This window comes from Mytilus californianus, unplaced genomic scaffold, assembly GCF_021869535.1.
Source record: "Mytilus californianus isolate M0D057914Y unplaced genomic scaffold, xbMytCali1.0.p SCAF_3, whole genome shotgun sequence".
In the NCBI taxonomy this organism is placed as follows: domain Eukaryota; kingdom Metazoa; phylum Mollusca; class Bivalvia; order Mytilida; family Mytilidae; genus Mytilus; species Mytilus californianus.
In genome coordinates this window covers 86,221,537-86,243,994 of record NW_026262679.1, presented here as the reverse complement: position 1 = coordinate 86,243,994, position 22,458 = coordinate 86,221,537, and the positions used below count along the sequence as shown (strand labels likewise).

The 22,458-nt window shown below is 31.6% G+C and overlaps 1 protein-coding gene across 1 annotated transcript in view; it reads right to left on the bottom strand.

Moving 5' to 3' along the window:
• LOC127735297 (lachesin-like) overlaps window positions 1-21,401 on the bottom strand; it is a 45,771-nt gene extending 24,370 nt beyond the window's left edge. Inside the window, exon 1 of the mRNA XM_052245424.1 lies at window positions 21,213-21,401. Coding sequence (XP_052101384.1) covers window positions 21,213-21,285 — 73 coding nt within the window. The 5' untranslated portion in view covers window positions 21,286-21,401. The remainder of the gene's footprint in view (window positions 1-21,212) is intronic.
• Window positions 21,402-22,458: the final 1,057 nt, after the last annotated feature.

Genomic DNA, 22,458 nt, shown 5'->3' with positions numbered 1-22,458 from the left:
GTTTTTGTGTTAGCACTGCACGGATATTTCCTTGGCGCTATTACGGGTGGGGTTCTATAGTCATATACAAGTCCGATACTTGTATAGTATGTATCGAGGTTTTTTGTGTTAGCACTGCACGGATATTTCCTTGGCGCTATTACGGGTGGGGTTCTATAGTCATATACAAGTCCGATACTTGTATAGTATGTATCGAGGTTTTTGTGTTAGCACTGCACGGATATTTCCTTGGCGCTATTACGTGTGGGGTTCTATAGTCATATACAAGTCCGATACTTGTATAGTATGTATCGAGGTTTTTGTGTTAGCACTGCACGGATATTTCCTTGGCGCTATTACGGGTGGGGTTCTATAGTCATATACAAGTCCGATACTTGTATAGTATGTATCGAGGTCTTTGTGTTAGTATTGCACGGATATTTCCTTGGCGCTATTACGGGTGGGGTTCTATAGTCATATACAAGTCCGATACTTGTATAGCATGTATCGAGGTCTTTGTGTTAGTATTGCACGGATATTTCCTTGGCGCTATTACGGGTGGGGTTCTATAGTCATATATAAGTCCGATACTTGTATAGTATGTATCGAGGTGCTCACAGTAACTTCAAGTACAACATGTTCTGCATAGTACATTATTTACATTATATTATATTAATGTAATAATTGTAGAATAGCTAGATGTGTGTTTGTTTGGAGATGTTTGTAATGTTTTTGTTATCTTTATTAAATGTTGCATCGCACAGAAAATAGTAAGTTACTGAGAGTAAACCAAGCCTACATTTTTACTTGCCTCTTATTTAGCCATGTAGATAGAATAGAAATGTTTAAGATTCGGACAAATTTATAAGGGAAAATTTAAAAAAACGTAGGTGTTACTCTGATAGCTTAGTTGTAATGTACTTATTAGCGACGTGTAATTAAAAAAAACAGCAACAGTAAGTTCTTAAATGATTTCAAGATATATTCATCTGTGTGGAATTGAGACTATTTCCTTATGGTGAAAAAACTAGGGCAATGAATGTACAAATGTAGCTCTTTTTCAACTATTACTTATGTATTTATGTTACTGGGTTGTATAACTTCAATATACAGAATAAATAACCAAACTGAAATTATAACAATAAAATGACAAATAAAAAGTAAAGAAATCAAGAAATTAATCGAAATAGGAAAACAAATATAAATATTTTTTATATAGATTAGACCGTTGGTTTTCCCGTTTGAATGGTTTTACACTAGTAATTTTTGGGGCCCTTTATAGCTTACTGTTCGGTGTGAGCCAAGGCTCCGTGTTGAAGGCCGTACTTTGACCTATAAAGGTTTACTTTTATAAATTTTGACTTGGATGGAGAGTTGTCTCATTTGCACTCATACCACATCTTCTTATATCTAATAAATACTATTATCTAATATTTTTAAAACAATTATATTTAACACGAAAGAACAAATTTGTGAGAAGTAACCTTTAAAGAAATAAGAGGACATAAAGGATCAACCAATAATAACAAATCCAAGAATGAAACACGTCATGAAATAACGGAAAAGGACAAAATGAGAGCACAAACAACGACATAAGTGTCGGTTGTCCATTTGATTTTCGTTTATAATTGTTTTGTCTCAAATTAGGACATTATTTTTTTCGTTTGTATTGTTCAACATTTTGTCATGTCAGGAACTTATCGCTGACTATACAGTATGGATTTTGCTCATTGTTAAAGGCCGCACGATGACCCATAGTTGCTTATATTCGTGCCATTTGGATTTTAGTGTATAGTTACCCTTGTCTTATTGGTAATTATATCACATCTCATTGTTTTGTATACTTATCATTACGCAGGAAAATTATAAAAAAATGCTAAACATGAACCACAATAAAAACTGTAGTAAAAATGAGTGCTTCGCTCAGTCGTTTTGTAAATGGCAAATAAACTACGAAATGTGTGCGAAACAATGGCCATAGAAACACGTCCGATATTACAATGAAGAATCTGTGGTTCAGTAGCTTCATTGTAAGCAGTAACAACCTTTCAAGAGATTCTTTAATACAGAATATGTTATAATCGGATTAAGATTTCATTTCTTACTAAGTAGCCAAGATTACAAAGACGATTTAATTGTACTGACAATATATGGTTGTTACACAGTTTTTATTTTTAGAATTATGTATCATGGTTTTTATATACAAAATTCCTAGTATATTTGTGAACTTTTTAATTAAAGTATTTTCCAGATATTCTCTGATCATATTAACCTGTTGAAGCCGATTATCTGTGTTAATACATGTAACTAACCTTACATCGTTTTCAAGCCGATTTGCTTCTTCAGTGACAAGAGTCCTTGATCAAATGTCAAACGTTAATGGCAGCATTGCGTTTTATAAAATACAATCACGTTAAAAAGCAATAAAGTTTTTTTTAATCTTTTGAGGGATGTTAAATTTATGCACGAGACATTACAAATACATTTTCTGCACACGCTTTGATCGAGTCAGTTCATTACTTATTCTACATTCGGAATAAATCACATAACACTATTAATTCCGAAAGGATGCACAAACTTGTCTAGTCGATTTTTTTAAAAATTTTGTCTGTATTTAAATGAAAAAGTGATTTGACGACGGATCGTTTGAAGATTACCGCACTGATATGTTAAATGAGAATAAAGAAACGATGTACGTTTCAGAAAATCTACTATATTACTTTTTATGGATCTTTGTTTAGTATATTAATCAAATATTTGAGACATTCTTGTGGGTGAGTTCATGTTTTCTTCCCTTTAATATACTTCTTGCTGCACAAATAGCTTTAATACAAAAAGTAAAGTGTGTAATTCTGGACTAGTTATTGGTGCGTTTTTCTGTACACTTATTATTCGATTGTTTACCAACTATACTTTCCTTTAGTCGTAGCCACAATTCCGTCATTCTCCCTTCTTGTATGTCATAAAAATAGGACTTATCGTCAGGTTTTCAATTTTCATCAGCCGGAAGTCGGCGTACCAATAGTGGGCCGAAACTGCTTACCCTTCCTGTGTAACTGTTTCGCCCCCTCCCAATGTCTATTTCGGTCCCCATGCTTACTAATTGGTTTTCTTTGGCGTGCTTTGTGGACTAGTTTTCCATTGATGATTTTGCTTTTGGTTATTGGTATTATCTGCATGTCTTTTTTTACTTGTTGTTTTGATAGCCCTTAATATTATATTATTTTTCATTTAAAAGTAGACGGTTGCGAACTAGTTTAATTTAGTCTTTTTGATATGTTTCTCTTTAGAGAGGACCTCAATTAATTATTGTAATGTTTTCATTTCATTTTTTGTTCATTAGGGAATCTTTTATTAATGGGCGATTTGAATTCGTTTACAAATTGTCTAGTCTCGTGATAATTTGGAGCTTGACATATTCTATAATAGATATTAGAGTCACTTGTATAATCAATAATGACCGTATGTTGACCTATAGATTTGAATGTCACGAAAACGAAAAATTATAGATATGCGATGTTTTATTGAAATGTATTTGTCAAAGACATTAATTGATAAGCTTTGTTTATTATTCGCTTGATATAGTTGACATTTTAAGTATTGAAAAAAGCAACGGAATATGTGTAAGATTTATGGCCCACATACACCGAAGGGATTACATTATTGAAGAGTTTAAAGACTTATTAGTGCATTTTTGTTAGTTATTACTATTTTTGATGACATGATTTTTTGACGAAAGAAATATTATTTGTTTCATGAAAGTGAAACTGACAAATTGCTAGACACTAGAGATTGCTAATTACTGGATAATGAATTTTCGTTTGAATTGATTATTATCATTTAATAAACCGACAAATGTAATTTTGAAATGTCGTGAATTTTTATTACTTTTCTATTTTAGAAACTCGTTAACATAACATACAACTTTAAAATATGCTTTATGACATACTAGTACCTAACAAAATGGCTAGACATGTTAAAACAGCAATAATTATATCTATTACCATTCTTTATGACTTATTTCACACAAGTGTGTCATGTTCTTTTATTGTTTATATGTAGTATGTTCTCTGTAACATTTTGTTTATGAGAATAAAGCATTAATTCAGTGTTTAAATATGTGTATATCAACATAAAAGTTTAAAGAAAACGTATTTTGGCAAAGAAATGTGGTTGAAATTGTAAGGGTTTATCAGTAAAGTAATGAAATTATATCATGAAAGAAACATTACAAGTATCAAATGTTTCGAATATTTTATATTTTTACAGCAACAATTTTCAAATTCTGTCATCGATCTTTGACGTATGGCGTTATAAATGACAAAAGTAAAGGTATGATGGTTGTATATAAAATCCATACTGTCCATAGACTGGGGAAATGGTACTAAAATGTGAAGTTGACAATATAGTAAAACTGAAATAATCGCGTTTGTTATCGATCCTACTAGATTCATAGTTAAGATTGATTGATTGTTGATTAAATTGGTTCACGTTCACAAGCAAATACTTACATGGTTAGGACGAGAGCAAATTAATAATGAATGCAATAGGTTGGTCCTGTAATAGGGATCGACCGGGATGAAAGGCGGGAAATTTGGACTGCTCAATCAGCATTAATTTAAACAAATTCTAGATAGGAAACATATCTCTGCAGCATCCTTATTTTTTTATTCGCTAGGATAAATTAGATGCAAGTACTTACTAAATGAATCATTGAGTGAAAGACATCATAGATATATTTGAAAAAATAGTAAAGAATTTTTCTGGAAACGTATTTTTCTTGTCTCTTAATATGTTTTATATGAATACAAGAACAATTAGGCATATAATTAAAATACCGTCTGGTGGAATATAAATCTACCGCACTCAACAAATATGCTATCGATAAAAATGTTCAGCATTTAGATAATTTTTACATTGATGTATTTGTCATTAGAATCAATGTGATTCTTAATAACTTATGATTTTTTTCTCAACCAAGGAAAAGAAGCTTGTATTTGCGTTTATCAATATATACACTATATAATGTAGAACAATCTTTTGAAAACTCAAAATAAAACTTTGTGGATATTTACATAAAAGTTGAACTGTTAGTTATTGTTCACTTATGATACCCCGCTAAACATACTCTGTTAATAAGATAACATGTATAACATGTTCACATGAAGCCTGCTTACAAATTTCATGATGCTCTTATTGATGGTTACCTAGACAAACGCAACTGAAATTTAATTTATAACCATTATGTGATAGAGTTTTATAAGTATTCGGTAAACAGAACGTAGATGAGCAATGATTCCGAAACAGCATCACACAGTAAAGCATAATAAAATATTGCATGAAGCTCTTATTTGTAGTAACATAGAAAAATGCGACAAAAAAATCATACATGGCATATTATGTGTTAGAATATATAAGCATTTTTTGTTTGGTATACAGGAAGTTGATGAGCGATGAAACTATAAACGCATCACAAAGTATAATAACCTGCCCACACAAAGCCTAAAACCGTTTTTCAGGAAGCTTTTAGTTCTTGAGAAAAATAAGACGCAAATTTCATGAAACGTACGGATAGACATATTAAGTACAGAAGCAGGGGTACTTTCGGTAAACAGGTTGTTGATGAGCGACGAATCTGAAAACGCGTCACATGGTATAACATGCTCATACAAACAAAGTCTGATTACAAATTTCATGAAGCTAGCTCTTACTTATAGTTCCCTAGAAAAAGAATGTATTTTTCGGTAAACAGAAAGTTGATGAGCGATGAATCTGAAAATTCAGTCTGATACCGAATTTCAGGGAGCTTTGTTTATAGTTCTTTAGAATAATGGAACGGAAATTTCTTAGAAAGGACGGACAAACAAACAGGAGTAAACATTATTAATGTATCCCCCTCTTTCGGAGCAGGGTATAAAAGTACAATCATAGATTCCATAATTTTTTTTAGAGCTATTCAAGGGGGTAGGTCATGGTAACCCCAAAATTTTCCTCTCGTTTTAATTTTCTTATATTTACACCTGTCCATTGAAATAGTAGGGTCCATGCATCATCTGTCAAAGCCTTGTTGAAATTCACCGTTGCATTTTATGTTTAGGGTATATTGAATATGACCAGTTTTGGTGTACCCCGAAAAAGGCCTACAAGACTAGTAGGCATATATAATCGTCTGTTTTTGCACTTGTTCTCATTAGGAATACTCACAACTGTTAAAATGTGTAGTAGAAATATGTTTTAAAGCAAATCTGAAATGTCATGGTAATATTTGTAGCCTGAATGTAAATGAATGGCTTAAAATTATTGATAAGGCGAAAAATTTGGACAGCTCAGATAACACATTTATTTTTCAAACTTTGCCAGAAAAAAATTGTCGTTTAATTCCTTGAAAAAATGCTAACACAATTATTGTTTATATCATATCTTTTAGAATATTGCCGTTTGTATTTAAAAACCAAAGACATCCAGTTAAGTACAGTCTATTTACCAATAGCTTAGCACAAAACTTTTCAACTTCATTATACAATCCATTTTGTCCAATTCAATTTTCCCCAAATTTACCAAGCTTTTACCTAAATGATGGCAAGACACAATAGTCGTTCCAAAAACTTTTTTAAAAGTATTTCATGTATGAATGGTAATTTTCTACCTGTTCAACTCAAATACATTTGTAAGAGTTGTCTCCCATACCCCAGGTCTACCACTTAAAATGTTTATCAGTCATATAATTCATATATATATGCTGATATATATAATTGAAGTTTTTAGTGTTTCATAAATATTTATACACTCGATTCCCATAAAATTACTGCATTAGATGCTCGAATGCATCCTCAGTGATGCTCGAATCCATATCTGAAAAATCCAAAACTTGATAAAAACTGTGACGAGCTGATATAACGGATGATGATGGAAGTGTTTAACCACCTAAACTGGCTTTACAGCCCTCGCACGGTCGGGGGATATAACGGATAAGGACCATAAGTACAACAAAAGATATTTTATGACAAAAAACTCTACTCAATAGAGCTGCATTAATATTTCAATAACCCAGATTACCATAACATATAATAAAAAATATTTAAATATTAAAATAAAAAATATTATGTTATTTGAGAATAAACCTGTATATTGTATTGGTCTTAAGAGTTTTTTTTTGGTGGATTCGTTATGTATTGGAATTTGTACCATTTTTATCCAACGTGACAGTAGGAAACAATGAGGTTATTTCCTTGTATATCATTTATATAGATCATATTTACAAATCATTAATAAGTTATCTCTTTTCCCTTGTAATTTTTTAGCTAAATAGCCCGTCAAACAGTTGCCGTTACCGGTTTGATTTTTGCCTATTCATTTTTATACGCCCGTTTACGGGACGTATTATGGTAAACCGTTGTCCGTCCGTCCGTCCGTTCGTCGGCAACATGTCGGATGATAACTCAAAAATGCTTTAACCAAATTGCATGCAGTTTTAGCGAATTGTTTATATCTATTGACGTAAGCTCCCTTTTGATTTTCATAGATTTTAGATTTTACGTTTTTGAGTTATGGGGTTTTATTCATTAAAAAGGGGGATTTTCCAGTTTTCGGACAATAACTCAAAATTGCTTTGAGTAGTTTTAATGAAACTTTGGTGAATTCTTTATATCTATTGACTTAAGCTCCCTTTCGATTTTTATAAATTTTAGATTTTACGTTTCGAGTTATGGGATTTTATTCATAAAAAAGGGGATTTTCCAGTTTTCGGACATCTCAAAAGTGCTTTGAGCAGTTTTCATGAAATTTTGGTGACTGGTTTATATCTATTAAAATAAGCTACCTTTAGTTTTTTTTTTTGGATAAATTTCTGATATGACATTGAGGAGTTATGGAACTTTATCTGTTGAAAAAGCGACAGACGTATCATGCGTTCATGGCGCAGCTCTATATTATAATTTCTGTAACAGTTGCTTTATTCTTCCTTTCAACTGTTTTGTTTTCTCCTTCTTTACAACTGTTAATATCTAACAATGATACCAATGATATGTACAAAATAGATAGAAGATAGTCTGATTCGTAAACCAGACATAAAAGTTCTTCACAAATATAAGTATTCTCACAAATCAGAAATTATGCATGTATGTTTGGGAATAAATTGCGGTTTTTTGTGATTAATAACCGAACGTTTTCCGATAGACATAATACTTAAACTAAAGATTAAACAGTGACCTTACGCGATTAACAATCGGTGCGAAAAATGGGTCCAAATGGCTTCTTACAAGAGCATTTCATTAAGTATTTCACCCTTAATCATATGGTACAGTTAACAATCCTTTCACTACTTGTTTGAATATTGTACACGATATTTGAACTTAATTCTGAATTAATTTTTGGAGAACCACAGTTTGGCTTATCTTTTATTCAATTCTAGACCATCACTAGTCATGATTATAATTGCCTTGTATGAATTTGAATTTTGCATTAAAATAAACTGTGGTTAGTTTGCCCAAACCTGACTTTGTTTTTATACATCATAATGTTTACTTTCTACACTGCTTTATATTCCACTCGGCCACTGTATCCTACAGGGAGGCAGAGAAGAAGCAGTGCTGTGTCCATGTGCCAATTGTGGAGGGTATTACAGGGTGGGTTTACTGGATCCTCATATAATAAGAGATTAATGGGAGTATTTAAATTAAATACATTATTAATTGTTATATATGTTTGCTGTTAGTTTCGTATTGTTCTAGTTATAACTCCTGCACCTCGCTTTCGTTTGTTTAACTAAGTAGCCAATCAGATCTCTCGATATTTTAATCTGTTGTGTCTGGAATTTATTGTTGACCGATCAAATCTAGCTATTCATATTTCCCGGCATTTTTCTAGACCAATCAGATTAAAATCATCCAAAGCTCAGCTTGCATCCCAGCATCTTTTGGGCTTTCAAAAATTTGGCTTGCAGCAGTAAACATCGTTTTTAGCATTTCATAATATTGGCATCTCCTTTCCCACCCTTCACACCCTTGGCGTTTTTAGGTTTTTTATTTTTGCATGTTAATAAAGGGTTACTTTAATTATTTGTATAATGTACATTTCATTGTTATGCATACTGTTATGTTGTGAATTAATGATGTAGTTTAATAGTAATGTTCCACAGTATTTAGAATTTTCTGTGGAGAACCACAGTTTGGCTTATCTTTTATTCAATTCTAGATCATCACTAGTCATGATTATTATTGCCTTGTATGAATTTGAATTTTGCATTAACATAAACTGTGGTTAGTTTGCCCAAACCTGACTTTGTATTTATACATCATAATGTTTACTTTCTACACTGCTTTATATTCCACTCGGCCACTGTATCCTACAGGGAGGCAGAGAAGAAGCAGTGTTGTGTCCATGTGTCAATTGTGGAGGGTATTACAGGGTGGGTTTACTGGATCCTCATATAATAAGAGATTAATGGGATAAATTGCGGTTTTTGTGATTAATTACCGAACGTTTTCCGATAGACATAATACTTAAACTAAAGATTAAACAGTGACCTTACGCGATTAACAATCGGTGCGAAAAATGGGTCCACTGAACGACTTCTTACAAGAGCATTGCATCAAGTATTTCACCCTTAATCATATGGTACAGTTGACAATCCTTTCACTACTTGTTTGAATATTGTACACGATATTTGAACTTAATTCTGAATATATAGTTATTGAAAACCCTGGCATGTGTTTCTTCAAGGACATATGCAGTGGTTTGTCTTTGGTTGTCTTCTCGTAGTGCCACTTAAGTCAACGAAAGGTGATGGCTTGATCTACGTGTACATTTTGGGGTTCTTTGAAATCATCGTTGTACGATGAAGTACAGCAATATAGGCATTGTTCCTTTTGATCTATATTGTATACGAAGATACCGGGGTATATGATTTTAAGGTCCGAAAATGTAAAAAGTTTTCATTTTTTGAGAGTAAAAAAAAATACTTTCATATGTTCAATCTTCCACGACCCTATTGCTACTATTCATTCCAGTTTTTTCCTTGTACTATTGATTCATGTACTCATCTATTATAATACTGAAATTACTGAATGCAACTAACCAAAAAACAAATACACAACTGGTCATTTCGGTATAACAGATACTATTCATCACTAGCGTAAAGTTATCAGATTTTATACTTCTGGTCGCTATTACATGTATCAAGTCAGATGAATGAAAGGAATGATTTGTGTTCAACGTCCAATAGCAAATACAACATACATGTATCAAGTCAGATGAATGAAAGGAATGATTTGTGTTCAACGTCCAATAGCAAATACAACATACATGTATCAAGTCAGATGAATGAAAGGAATGATTTGTGTTCAACGTCCAATAGCAAATACAATATACATGTATCAAGTCAGATGAATGAAAGGAATGATTTGTGCTCAACGTCCAATAGCAAATACAACATACATGTATCAAGTCAGATGAATGAAAGGAATGATTTGTGTTCAACGTCCAATAGCAAATACAACATACATGAATCAAGTCAGATGAACGAAAGGAATGATTTGTATTCAACGTCCAATAGCAAATACAACATACATGTATCAAGTCAGATAAATGAAAGGATTGATTTGTGTTCAACGTCCAATAGCAAATACAACATACATGTATCAAGTCAGATGAATGAAAGGAATGATTTGTGTTCGACGTCCAATAGCAAATACAACATACATGTATCAAGTCAGATGAATGAAAGGAATCATGATTTGTGTTCAACGTCCAATAGCAAATACAACATGCATGTCAGGACTTAAACTGAAAAAATGAACCCTACTTTGTTCTAGACTGACATATTGAGTCGGATTGTTAACGTGTTAGTTCACAAGGTAACTCCGAGCCGACCAGCCTTTGCCACTGCACGAAAATGCAGTATTTTATGCAAAAAAGCAGCTTATGCCAGCTTTCAATTCTTCGGTTTGACCCGTCCAGGGATCGAACCCCTCCTGCACTCGAGACGATTACGCTACCACATGACCACCGAGGGGGTAAGTTGTTATTAGACTGTGTAAGACTGAATGGTCTTGAACTGTAAGTACGGCAACATATATATATTGGAACATCTCTTTATAATAAATAACATTTTAAGAAGGGAAGGTGTGTTTCAACAAGCAAAGGAATCTTATTTGAAACAGTAATCAAACGACATGCAAGATATGCTCACGTAAACAAACATGTTACTAAATGGAACCTTTGTTCTACATTTTGAATGACGAATCAAAAGATTTTATTAGTTTATTTGTTCAGCTTCGAAATCAAACATGTTTTCATTTCCAATGCACCCAATAAACCATTTGAATTTAGGGCTGTGTATTGCCTATTGATAGACAGTTTATTACTACAAAAATGTTCATGGGCATCAAATAAAATCCGGAACAACTGGACGTCTCGTGTACAAGAAACTTATTTGGATGAATGAAATTACATCAGTTTTAAGAGTAGGCTCAAATGTTGATAATTGAATGTATGTTTCAATATCTGGAACAAAAATAAAACCACTCTAACACAGATGTAAACTAAGCAACAAAAAACTGTTTGAGTCCAATAAATCAATGTTGATTGACAGTTTAAGATGATTCCGATGAACTGCAATCAGCTCTATCAGTATAAACTTGTCTTTTGGTAAAATACAAATGGATAAAAGCTGACTCTTATATGCAAGATAATCAAAATAGATAAAAAAAATATCGATTTTCATTAGAATGAACTGGTGAAAATGCAATTTAAGTTTATCTCGATGGAAGAAGCATGATATTTTGTTTTAATTGATACATGAAAATTGTCATGAAATGATAAATGATCTTCATCTGTTGTACAAAATGGGCAATACAATAGGAGGGTAGATTAGATTTACAGGAATACTTATACATTTTATTATGTAATGAAACATAGTAAAATCGCGTTTGTCCGATATCTACAACTGGAAGGAAATATTTTGCATGCACTGTGTAATTTGTTTTTTAAAAATATTACGAAGTTGTGAATTGATTAACAGAAAGTATCAAAAATGTGCCGATAACAAATTCCCATATTAAAAAAAAAACTTTCAACAAAAACGTTAAAGAGAGGCAGAAAATACCAAAGTGATTTTAAAACTCATACCTCGAAGACAAACTAACAATTCCATGGCAAATAAACGAATAAAGAACAAAACACAAACACAACATTGAAAACTAAATAATGAGCTTCACGAACCCCACCCAAAACTAGGCGTGATATCAGGTGCTATGGGGTATGAGATCCTGCTCCCTATGTGGCATCCACCATGCTGCTTATGTAAGTATATATTCGGTGTTGTCACATTCGAAGAAAAGAGGACGGGATTGTGGTTTCGGCATTGGAACATATCCGTCGTCATCTGTCACATATATACATAAAAACAGTTACTATAGAAAATCACTGACAAGGTTCCGGGTCAGGGAAAGACAAATGAACATGTAATGGGGTGAAACTTTTATAAAAAACTTAATCCCCTACCTCCTACTTTATCTGTTACTTAAAATAACAAAGACTTCAACATTCAAACAATTAAATGCTTATATATAATTTGAAAGTTCTACAAAATTTAATCACATTTATTGATAATATTGAACGTAAATTTGCCTAGCGTCAATGAAAAAATAACAAGGGCATTTTTTGAAACCAGCACTTGCAAAAAAGGTAATCTTTTTCAACAGTTTATTTTATTTATTTGTATAACACAGTGCAATAAACATTATGAAAACCATTATTCAACACCGTCGTATTTCATTAGTTCATGTAAGTGCAGCAATCTAACTCCAATAAACGCCGACCAACAGATTTGAAGTTGCTTCGTCAATACTTCATTTATTTAATTAAATGCCATTTATTTTGATTACTGCATTTGTGTTACACATTTGACACGCAACTATGGCATCTCATAAGGGAATAAATGCATACAAATTATGAAACTGCTTTAGGGGATTAAGTGATAATGAAATATGGTGTATTGTTTCACATCGACCTTTATAATAACTGTTTTCTCAGCAGAAAAAAAAGTCTTGGGGGATTGGAAAAAGAGCAGAAACAAAAAACAAAATAAATGAAAAACATCTATTGTATTAGATATGAAAATACAACTGCAATTAGTAGCGTTGGGATATTGTTTTGTAAACAGTTCAGAAATTTTCATAAAAGAGAAAAAGCAAGCAAGGAATCTCCTTGATGTATTTTCTATCTTTCCTACACCATTTTATGATTTTAAAATCGAAAGCGTGAACTGTACAAGAAGTACTTGCAGGATATAAAAAGATGGTAGCTATAAAGAAATGTTTTATGACCACTGATACATGTAGCATAGAAATCACTCTTCCTGGTATTCAGTGATTTACAGTGAAACAGGTTTAAGGCTGATAACTGAATTAAACACAATGGTTTATGAACTGTCATATATCAACTATAGGAAAGCGGAGATATTTCAGTGTGAAATAACTACAACCACCAGCATGCAACGCCATCATGCACAGTGAGAACACAACACCAGAATGCACAGTCAGAACTCAACACCAGCATGCACAGGGACAACTCAACACCAGCATGCACAGTCAGAACTCAGCACCAGCATGCACAGTGTGAACTCAACACCAGCATGCGCAGTGAGAACTCAACACCAGTATGCACAGTGTGAACTCAACACCAGCATGCGCAGTGAGAACTCAACACCAGTATGCACAGTGAGAACTCAACACCAGCATGCACAGTGAAAACTCAACACCAGCATGCACAGTCAGATCTCAACACCAGCAATATCAATCTGAAACGTAGATAAGTGGTAGATTAAACTTAACCTTACTCATACCTACATGTAGCCTTGACCTTGAAAACAAACCCTAATTTCTGTTTAATTTGGTCTCTTGTGGAGAGTTGTCTCATTGGCAATCATACCACATCTACTTATTTTTATACCTAAGTTAGAAGAAACCATAACCTTACCCAAACCAATAGAAAACTCTTACCCTAACCATTATTACTACAGGGATCCCTAAATTAAAAGAAAGTCAATACATGTGTAAATATACCATCCAGTCGTAGGAGCAAAGTCTACATGACATAGAACCACAATAATAATGTGTCTGGTTAGTTTAACCAGCTATTCGATTAACTATGTAAAACTATGCACTGTGTTTCTACATGTACCTATGTAACTTCCAATCGTTGTGGAAATGTTATACCAAACTATCGAAATTTCATTTAGCTGTATAATTTGAACACAAGTCTAAATGCTTAGATTGTTTACCATAATGATGTTGATCTACAACAAATAGAACTCATAACTTCGAGATAATGCTTTACGCAAAATTCAAATGACAATGGTAAATGTGCTTAATACATAAATCATATTCAAAACTAACTTCAGTGATCCCTCGTTAGCCTTAAACATGTATGGAAGAAGTGTTTGCGAAGAAAAATACCATCAACACGAATAGACTTCGTAATTGTTTGGTTCCTTCATACCGTTGTATCTAGTTTATGTTTTCCCACAGGTACCATATGGTTAGAGACATTAAAATACAATTACATTACGCAAAAAACTTGCGCACATTACCGTTGCAAAGCTATGTCAAACTTTGTACCTTTGAGAATACTTTAAAGATTTAATGAATACCGACTCAAATAAAACATATTTCTTTCTTACATCCATTTGTTCTAACTTACACGGCACAAGGAGACGTATGTGATGTGGAAAGAATAATCAAGTAATTATACAAATTTAAGATACTTGAGAGATAAAGCATAACGAAAACAAGAAACAGTAAAATAAAGATGTGATTTATAGAAGAAGAAAAATACATTGCAACTTTTTAAAAAACATTTGTAATATTGAAAGATGAGTATTTCAGTATGTTGATTATAATCGAAATCACTTTAGTATATCAAAATTAAACCGAATACATGTTCCTCATCAAGCACACTCATGTCAAATAGGTTTTATATATCTCTTCATTGTAAACGATTCTTATTTGAAAATGACTTCATTTAAAACCGTATAGAATAAAAAGTTTCTGTAGCATGTACAACTAAATTCTACAAACATGAAAGGGAAACTGTACACTGAATTTAAAGTACGATTATACATGTACACCCTTGAAAACTGCACTGCCTTACAAGTACATGTAAAAGTTTTTTTTTAACAAACTACTTAAAATGCCCTTACAAAGAAAACACGCAAAAATATGCGAGCTTATATTTTAAAAGAACCAAATATTGTGATGAATTGTAAATAAGCGTTTTAAATTTTAAGCGTGCAATCGTGGTGTCGTCATCTGTAACCAAAAAATCTTGAGCACTTCGACAGCACGCATTGATCATGAATCATCATTTTTAAACTGAACGTAATGTTATTTTGAGTAAGCATTCAAACATTGCAGTTTATTCACATATCAAAAACTCTCACATAAACTCAAATCTACAACAAAACTAGATATTATTAATAGCTTGATTACTGAAGATTCTGTAGTTTTGCGTGATTTTTATTGAAGATCTTGATGAGTTGCGTTCTTTGACCTCTATGAATGATTTTTCAATATATTTGTTTTCTTTCTCAATGTGATCATGATCATTATATATCACCTTAGCATGCATGCACTATATACCACAGTATCAAGGATGTATGCGTTTGGTTCAACACATTTAATATAAATAAACTTTTTTCATAGAAATGAAATATTCTATTGGTGTTGAAAGCAGATCTTTTAATGTTTCAGTAAAATCTTTTCACAAGTTCTGGGAGATTTGTATCATGATATATTGTATGGCACTCGGCGCGGGATGTTTGTGCTTTTTGATAGGACATTATTTGCGCTTTTTAAATGGGCATTTGCGCTTTAATTTTTAGGACATATGCGCTATTAAAAAAGGACATTTGCGCTTTTTCTATAGGACATTTTCGCTTTATTTATCAACATAATATAATATTTGAGTTATCATGGAAAAATTCGAAAATAATTTAATATAAAAAACACAACACATTCATATATTTATATACAGGCCTACATATTTCGCCATCATTCTTATGTCATGTTAAAACTCAACACTCCAAGAGGGAGGATGGAAGTAAATTCCTGATAACAACCATGACTCTTTCTTTAAAGTTAACATAAACAGCAGGTGGGTTAAAAATTCAAATTTCGGTCTTCACAAAATTATAAACTATGATGGTACAGTTCCTCGGAATTTACTTGCAATAGAATGGACACTTGAAGAATTTACGACAAAATTTGAAAAGTTCCATCCATAAAAATTTCTTTTTTCCTATCGTTTACCAGCATATTTTTTTTCTGATTTTGTGGTTTGTACGGGAACTTGTGGAAACATCTTTCATCGATTTAAGAAAATTTGGTTAAGATTACTTTTAAAATTAAAAAATGTCAGGTCAATTTAATTCAGGTGTATCAATGATTAAAGTGCAAATGCCCATAGTGTTTGGAGCGCAAATGTCTTTTCGAGTAACAAGTAAAAATGTGCAAACGTTCTACGCCTATGGCACTTGTCCATTGTTGAAACCCGTATGCTGACTGTTAAATGTCGTTTGTGTGCTTGTGTCGTGTGTTCACTTCTCATTACTGTACCCCCCCCTTTTTTTCCCCTTTTCTACATCTCCTTCTACGTTAACTCAATAACGGTACATGTACAAAAATGTTATGTTCATAACTAAAGAAAAGACGTTTGGGCATTTTCTCTTAAATTATTTCTTTTAATTGTCATTTTCAAAAAAATGTTTCATAAATCTATAACCAGATTAGACAGTATCACAACTTAATGTATGTACATCTAGGTTCTAACAATATTTTGTCATCACATAATATTTTTTTTACGTGTTATCAGATTATCATGCTTAAAGTTGACTAGTGCTTAAGATTGATTTAGGTCAAATTTTGAGTACTGTAACAATGTATTTATCCAAAAGATTATGAGGGTCATTCAAATCCAAAATTTAAATTCTATTGACATATACACTATGTATTGTCCTAACGATAAGCGATCAATTGTTTGGTTCTGGTGATCGTTCGTAGTTTTTTTTAACGTTAGAACATTCTCTTAATTGTCTTTAACATAAAAAATGTACTAAGTGTTTACAGATTTTAATATGTTGAATTGGGTTTTTTTTTTTACAGTTTATCATTTAGACTTTTTCGTCAACTTACTGATTTTTACCCTCGGCGTAAAACAAATACAAAAACTTGGCCACTCTTGATACTATTTCTAGCAAATAATAGCTATAGCTAAGCTCGCTGTTATTTTATTTTGTAAGCAAAAATGAACAATCAAGACTTATTTATTTTTTTGACCTTACATTTGAATATCCTCGAAACTTCAGTATAGTTCTTGTTACTGATGTGATATATGTAATTCAACCCATATATATAGATTATAACATGGCCTTTTTCATATCAGACCCCTTATCAGCCCTAGGTCATGTTATCAGCCCGAGAGCCGACAGGCTCCAGGGATGATTTTGACCATGGGCTGATAAGGGGTCTAATATGAAAAACGACATCTTATGTTCTTTTTATCATATACTTCAGCAGAAGACATACAGACAAAACTATTTTTAAAACTTTGAAACAATGCATTTGTTGTAATATTTGTTTTGTATTTTTTAATAATATATTTTCCTGATTATTAATATTTTCTTTTTCTCCAACTTTGTTATGTTCTACTAAAAAAAAACGTACCATTTAGGTACATTTTCCGGAATTTGCCGAATGACGTCGAACTATCATGCGATAACGTTACAGAAAAGCATGCGATAATAACCGGAAGCAGTTGATATGAAACGGAAGCAGTTGATATAAACCGGAAGCAGTTGATAACAAAAGTCATACCACACGGCTAGGGCAATTCTTTAAATTTAATGAATAAATATATGTACAAATAAGTTTTATCATGGGGTACAATTATACCATTATTTTCTATAAGTATATGATAAATATATATATATATATATATATATATATATATATATATATATATATACGACCAGCATATCACAAAGATTTATTTGAATTATAAAATATTGGTAATGGACCATTTAAATACTTAGTTTTTCGAAGCCAGTGCTCTGTTTAAAAGAAAATTTTCTAATGGTACACTTCTGTAAAATTATACCATTTAAAAGAATTTAAAAGCATTGTTCAGAAAATCGAAACCACATAAATTTTCTTTTATCATATTTTCAGATTTATAAGTTTCACGAAATAACTCAGTTGTTTCCAATAAACCCAATAACACCTTTTAAATAATTAAGGATTTTGTAGTTAAGACTGGTTTTTGATATTTAGAGAATTTGCTGAGTTGCGTTATTTGACCTCTATGAAGATTTTTCGATTATTTTTTTTCGATGTTGATAACATATCTTTCAAAGTCAATGTAAGATTTATTCTCATGTTTCTTGGGCGATTTATATCTTGATATTGTATGGACGCTTGTCTATTGATAAAACCCGTATTTTGACATTGCGATGTCTATGATGTATTTTATGTATGTGTGTTTTTACATGTATGTGTCGTTTGGATGTATATGTGTGTGTTTGGTTCTTGTCTCATTGGCGTATAACCCACATCTAGTGCTTACTATGACAAGATAATTTATTTAGATTCTGAATACCGTTCGATGTAAAACAAGAAATTCAAGATATTAAAACATTAATTTTGCTAAATTGTTTTCAACAACAAACATATAATTATATAGCACTGAGTATCAATATACCGATTTACGGAATGATATACTTTTTTGAAAAGGAGTAAATTTGGTATGGGCCATATTTGGCTCCGAATATAAAAATAAGTCCATTGTTTAAAGATAAAAGATGTTTCTTACTAGTTGATGATAAGACACGTAAAAAAGATAAATAGAACTATTTTTGTGCAGCTTTTCTCGTACCATGTCAACATTTAGAACCAAAATAAGCCAAAAATAAAGATGTTGGTGTTTGACAAAATCGTCTGAATTTCTAACAAATAAGTCCTAGGAAACAGAGCGCTGGCTTCGCAAAACTAAGTATTTAAACAAGATATGAAAAATGTTATGTCTTGTTGATGAGTGCGCTCTATGTTTCCAGTTAAAAAAATCGTGATTCAATGTGATATTGGTCAATTAATCCTTATTGCTTATTTGAAATTTTAGCTAAAAAAAAGGGTCAATTTTAGGGCCTTATCGAACCTACTCCTGTATACAAAATGAAAACAAGTAACCATCACATTTTATATGCGTTGTTCACATTTTGAATCAGAATTAAAACTTTAAAAACGCAACATCGGCCGAAATTGTCTTGTGCAATAAAGGCAATATTATTCTACGTTAAATCAATAGCTGCTTTTAGCATATAAAGTTGTGGATTTCAAAGTAGATACATGTAATTCATTAAACTATTTAACATATTTCAATCATTATTGTACATGTATATCATAGGATATTTATTTATTGTGATAAATTTATACAGTTAAATGCATAATCGTTTGCACGAAGTACGCGAACAAATTTTATTTGAAAGGCGGGGCTAGTAATATGTCAATAATCTTGGGATGTTTTTACACAAAATGAAAGCATTTGGCAGAATCAAATAATGTGTCTTTCAGCTAAAAAAAGATCAGCATTTGTACATGTGTAAATTTGGCATCAATTTTAAATATGTTAAATAGTTAAAACATCTTTAAAGTATATAATTCCGACTTCTTAATTATTCCAAACTAAGTTTCGTCAACTTACTGGAGCTTAGGTCATGTGTTGATACCACATTTAAGCAAATGATAGCTACATTTGGCAAATGGAAATAAACAATCAAAACTTCAATTTATATTTTAAGCCTGACAAATTTGAATTCAACGAAACTGTTGCTGTTGTGATACATCTTATGCAGACATCATTGGGAAATATGGTTTATCAGAAAGATTCATATGCATTATTAATAATTTGTAATGATACACTTTGTAACATTAAGCTATTTGAAAGTATTGTTCAGAAATTCAAAACCACAGGCATTTTCTTTTATCATATTACAAATGTATCAGATTAATAAGTTTTAAAAAACATTGCAAATTGTTTCTAATAAATGCAAAGTCTAATATGATCATTTGAGTTTAAGTTGTCAGAGATCGTTTTTTTCTTTTTGTTTGTCACTGGATTGCTGTCTCAATGACCTAATACAAAATCACATTTTATTCAAGTTAGTTATAGGGCATGTACATCTACATGTCAATACATACACGTGTTAAGAAAATACCTGTTTGTACCGATTTTTCAATTTGTAACTTTATATTATAAATGAAAGGAGATATGGGGTCAATTACAATGAGACAGCACACCAACGACATAAATAAAAGAACCTACATAAGTGGTATGTTAGGACATTATTTTACTCGGTCGAAAAGCTTGCTTAATTCTAAACGAATCATAATAGTATCTAGAATTTCTTCATGGAAGACCAACAGGAATTACAGTACATAGAATCTTTATGTCGCAATACAAAGGTTTCATGTTAACTTTTTGACTTTAGTAAAATATATTTTGAAAGGCATAACTAGTAGATAGATATAAGACGATGTGGTATGAGTGCAAATGAGACAACCCTCCATCAAAGTCAAAATTTATAAAAGTAAACCTTTATAGGTCAAAGTACGGTCTTCAACAAGGAGCCTTGGCTCACACCGAACAGCAAGCTATAAAGGGCCCCAAAAATTACTAGTGTAAAACCATTCAAACGGGAAAACCAACGGTCTAATCTATATAAAAAACGAGAAAGGAGAAACACTTATGAACCACATCAAGGTTTGTTGTGTCATTAGTTATCATTGTGGTAATAATGACTCTTTGTGTTATACTAAATACAAGCGGCATATTTCTTATGTTCAAGTCATTTTAAGGAAATCATAAAACCGCGGAATTCTAAACAAGCAAAGAAGCCTTAAATTTGTTTTGAAATTAAAAACAATCCCGAGTTTTAAGTTACATGGTGTTAAAAAAAAGTCATACGTAAATAAAATCCAGAAGAGTGACAGTCAATTTAGTTGAAAACTTCCTCTTTTCATTGTACTCAATAATCAACATTCATTATAATCCTTAGTGAAAATATCGAAAACAGGATAGTTTATTACTTAAATAGTTCCTGCAAAAAATATTAAATCGTACTGACACGTGCGAAAATAGAAACAAAAAGATAATATTTTCACAAAATAGATAATTATAATTACCTTTGATAATAAATAATACCAATATTATAGTAAGGTGTTGGTAAATGTTTTTATGAGTAAATAATATTTCCATGTCTTGATTAAATCCATTGAAGAAAATTACCGTGTCTGTCAAAACACATATGGAAAATCGAACGATACCACCAATCCAGAAATTACTGTAAAATTAAAAGATCTCATTCAGATCAATGTTTGTTGTATACTGACAGACATTCCAAATTGTAAGCATTATTATAACTAAGAACAAATATCGATTGTTTTAAATCTCCAATTATTGATGCTGAATTCTAATTTAGTTGTAATGAAGTGGAAGTTACTATCTTTAATAACTTTTCAATATTTGCACTCGCCGAATTACCCAGAAGCCGCAGGTGATGTGACAGTAAAAGTACCTGATTAAAAAACACAATAAGTATATATAATTAGTTCTAATCTTCTGTAACACTGTTTACTTGAGATGAACACTTATAAAGTTTTTTTTCTTGCTTCATCGGATGCAATCTTTTGCATTTTTGAGATATTGATTGTGGTATATCACGTTGAGGGAATGAAAGACGTTCATAATTCTGCTCCAATGCATTAAACGCAAAATTACCATAAAGTAATAAAAATATAAATGAGGAAGAGTTCACGATCATATCAATATAACTGTAAAGTAAATGTTCGATGAATCATAAAAAATAGACAATTAACCTGATCAGAAGTCCAGTGTTCGACGAGAAACGTTTCAATCTTATAAGGGTTCTCAGACAAAATATCCGACATTCTGGGGGATTTATTGGATATTCTATGCAAATTTCGTCTTTGAGAAAGGGTGATCAATTCATACTTGGAAGCAATACATCAAAACAATACTGATTTATTTGTTTGTCTTAGTTAGCACTAATTTAAAAGTAAGGTATACTATACATATAATATATACACCATCGTGAAATTCTTTTTACACTTATGGTTAGTTTATGTTGGTGGAGTATAAGTTGATGCAAATAAAGAAATAAAACTCCCTTCATTCAAAATATGAACCTTTAAAAAAAAAAAATACAAAGGTAGAAAAAATGTAATGAAAAAATAAATAATTAACGAGGTCTTGTCTATAACTTGTTATTTTGATGCTTCTGTGAAAACCAAGATAACTGACAGAAATAGAACATAATTCAATATGCGTAAAAATAAGTTAACAGTTTTCTTTTAGAACTGATTCACACACTTGATTAATCCATTGAATGTTGATAGGACTAAAGAGTTT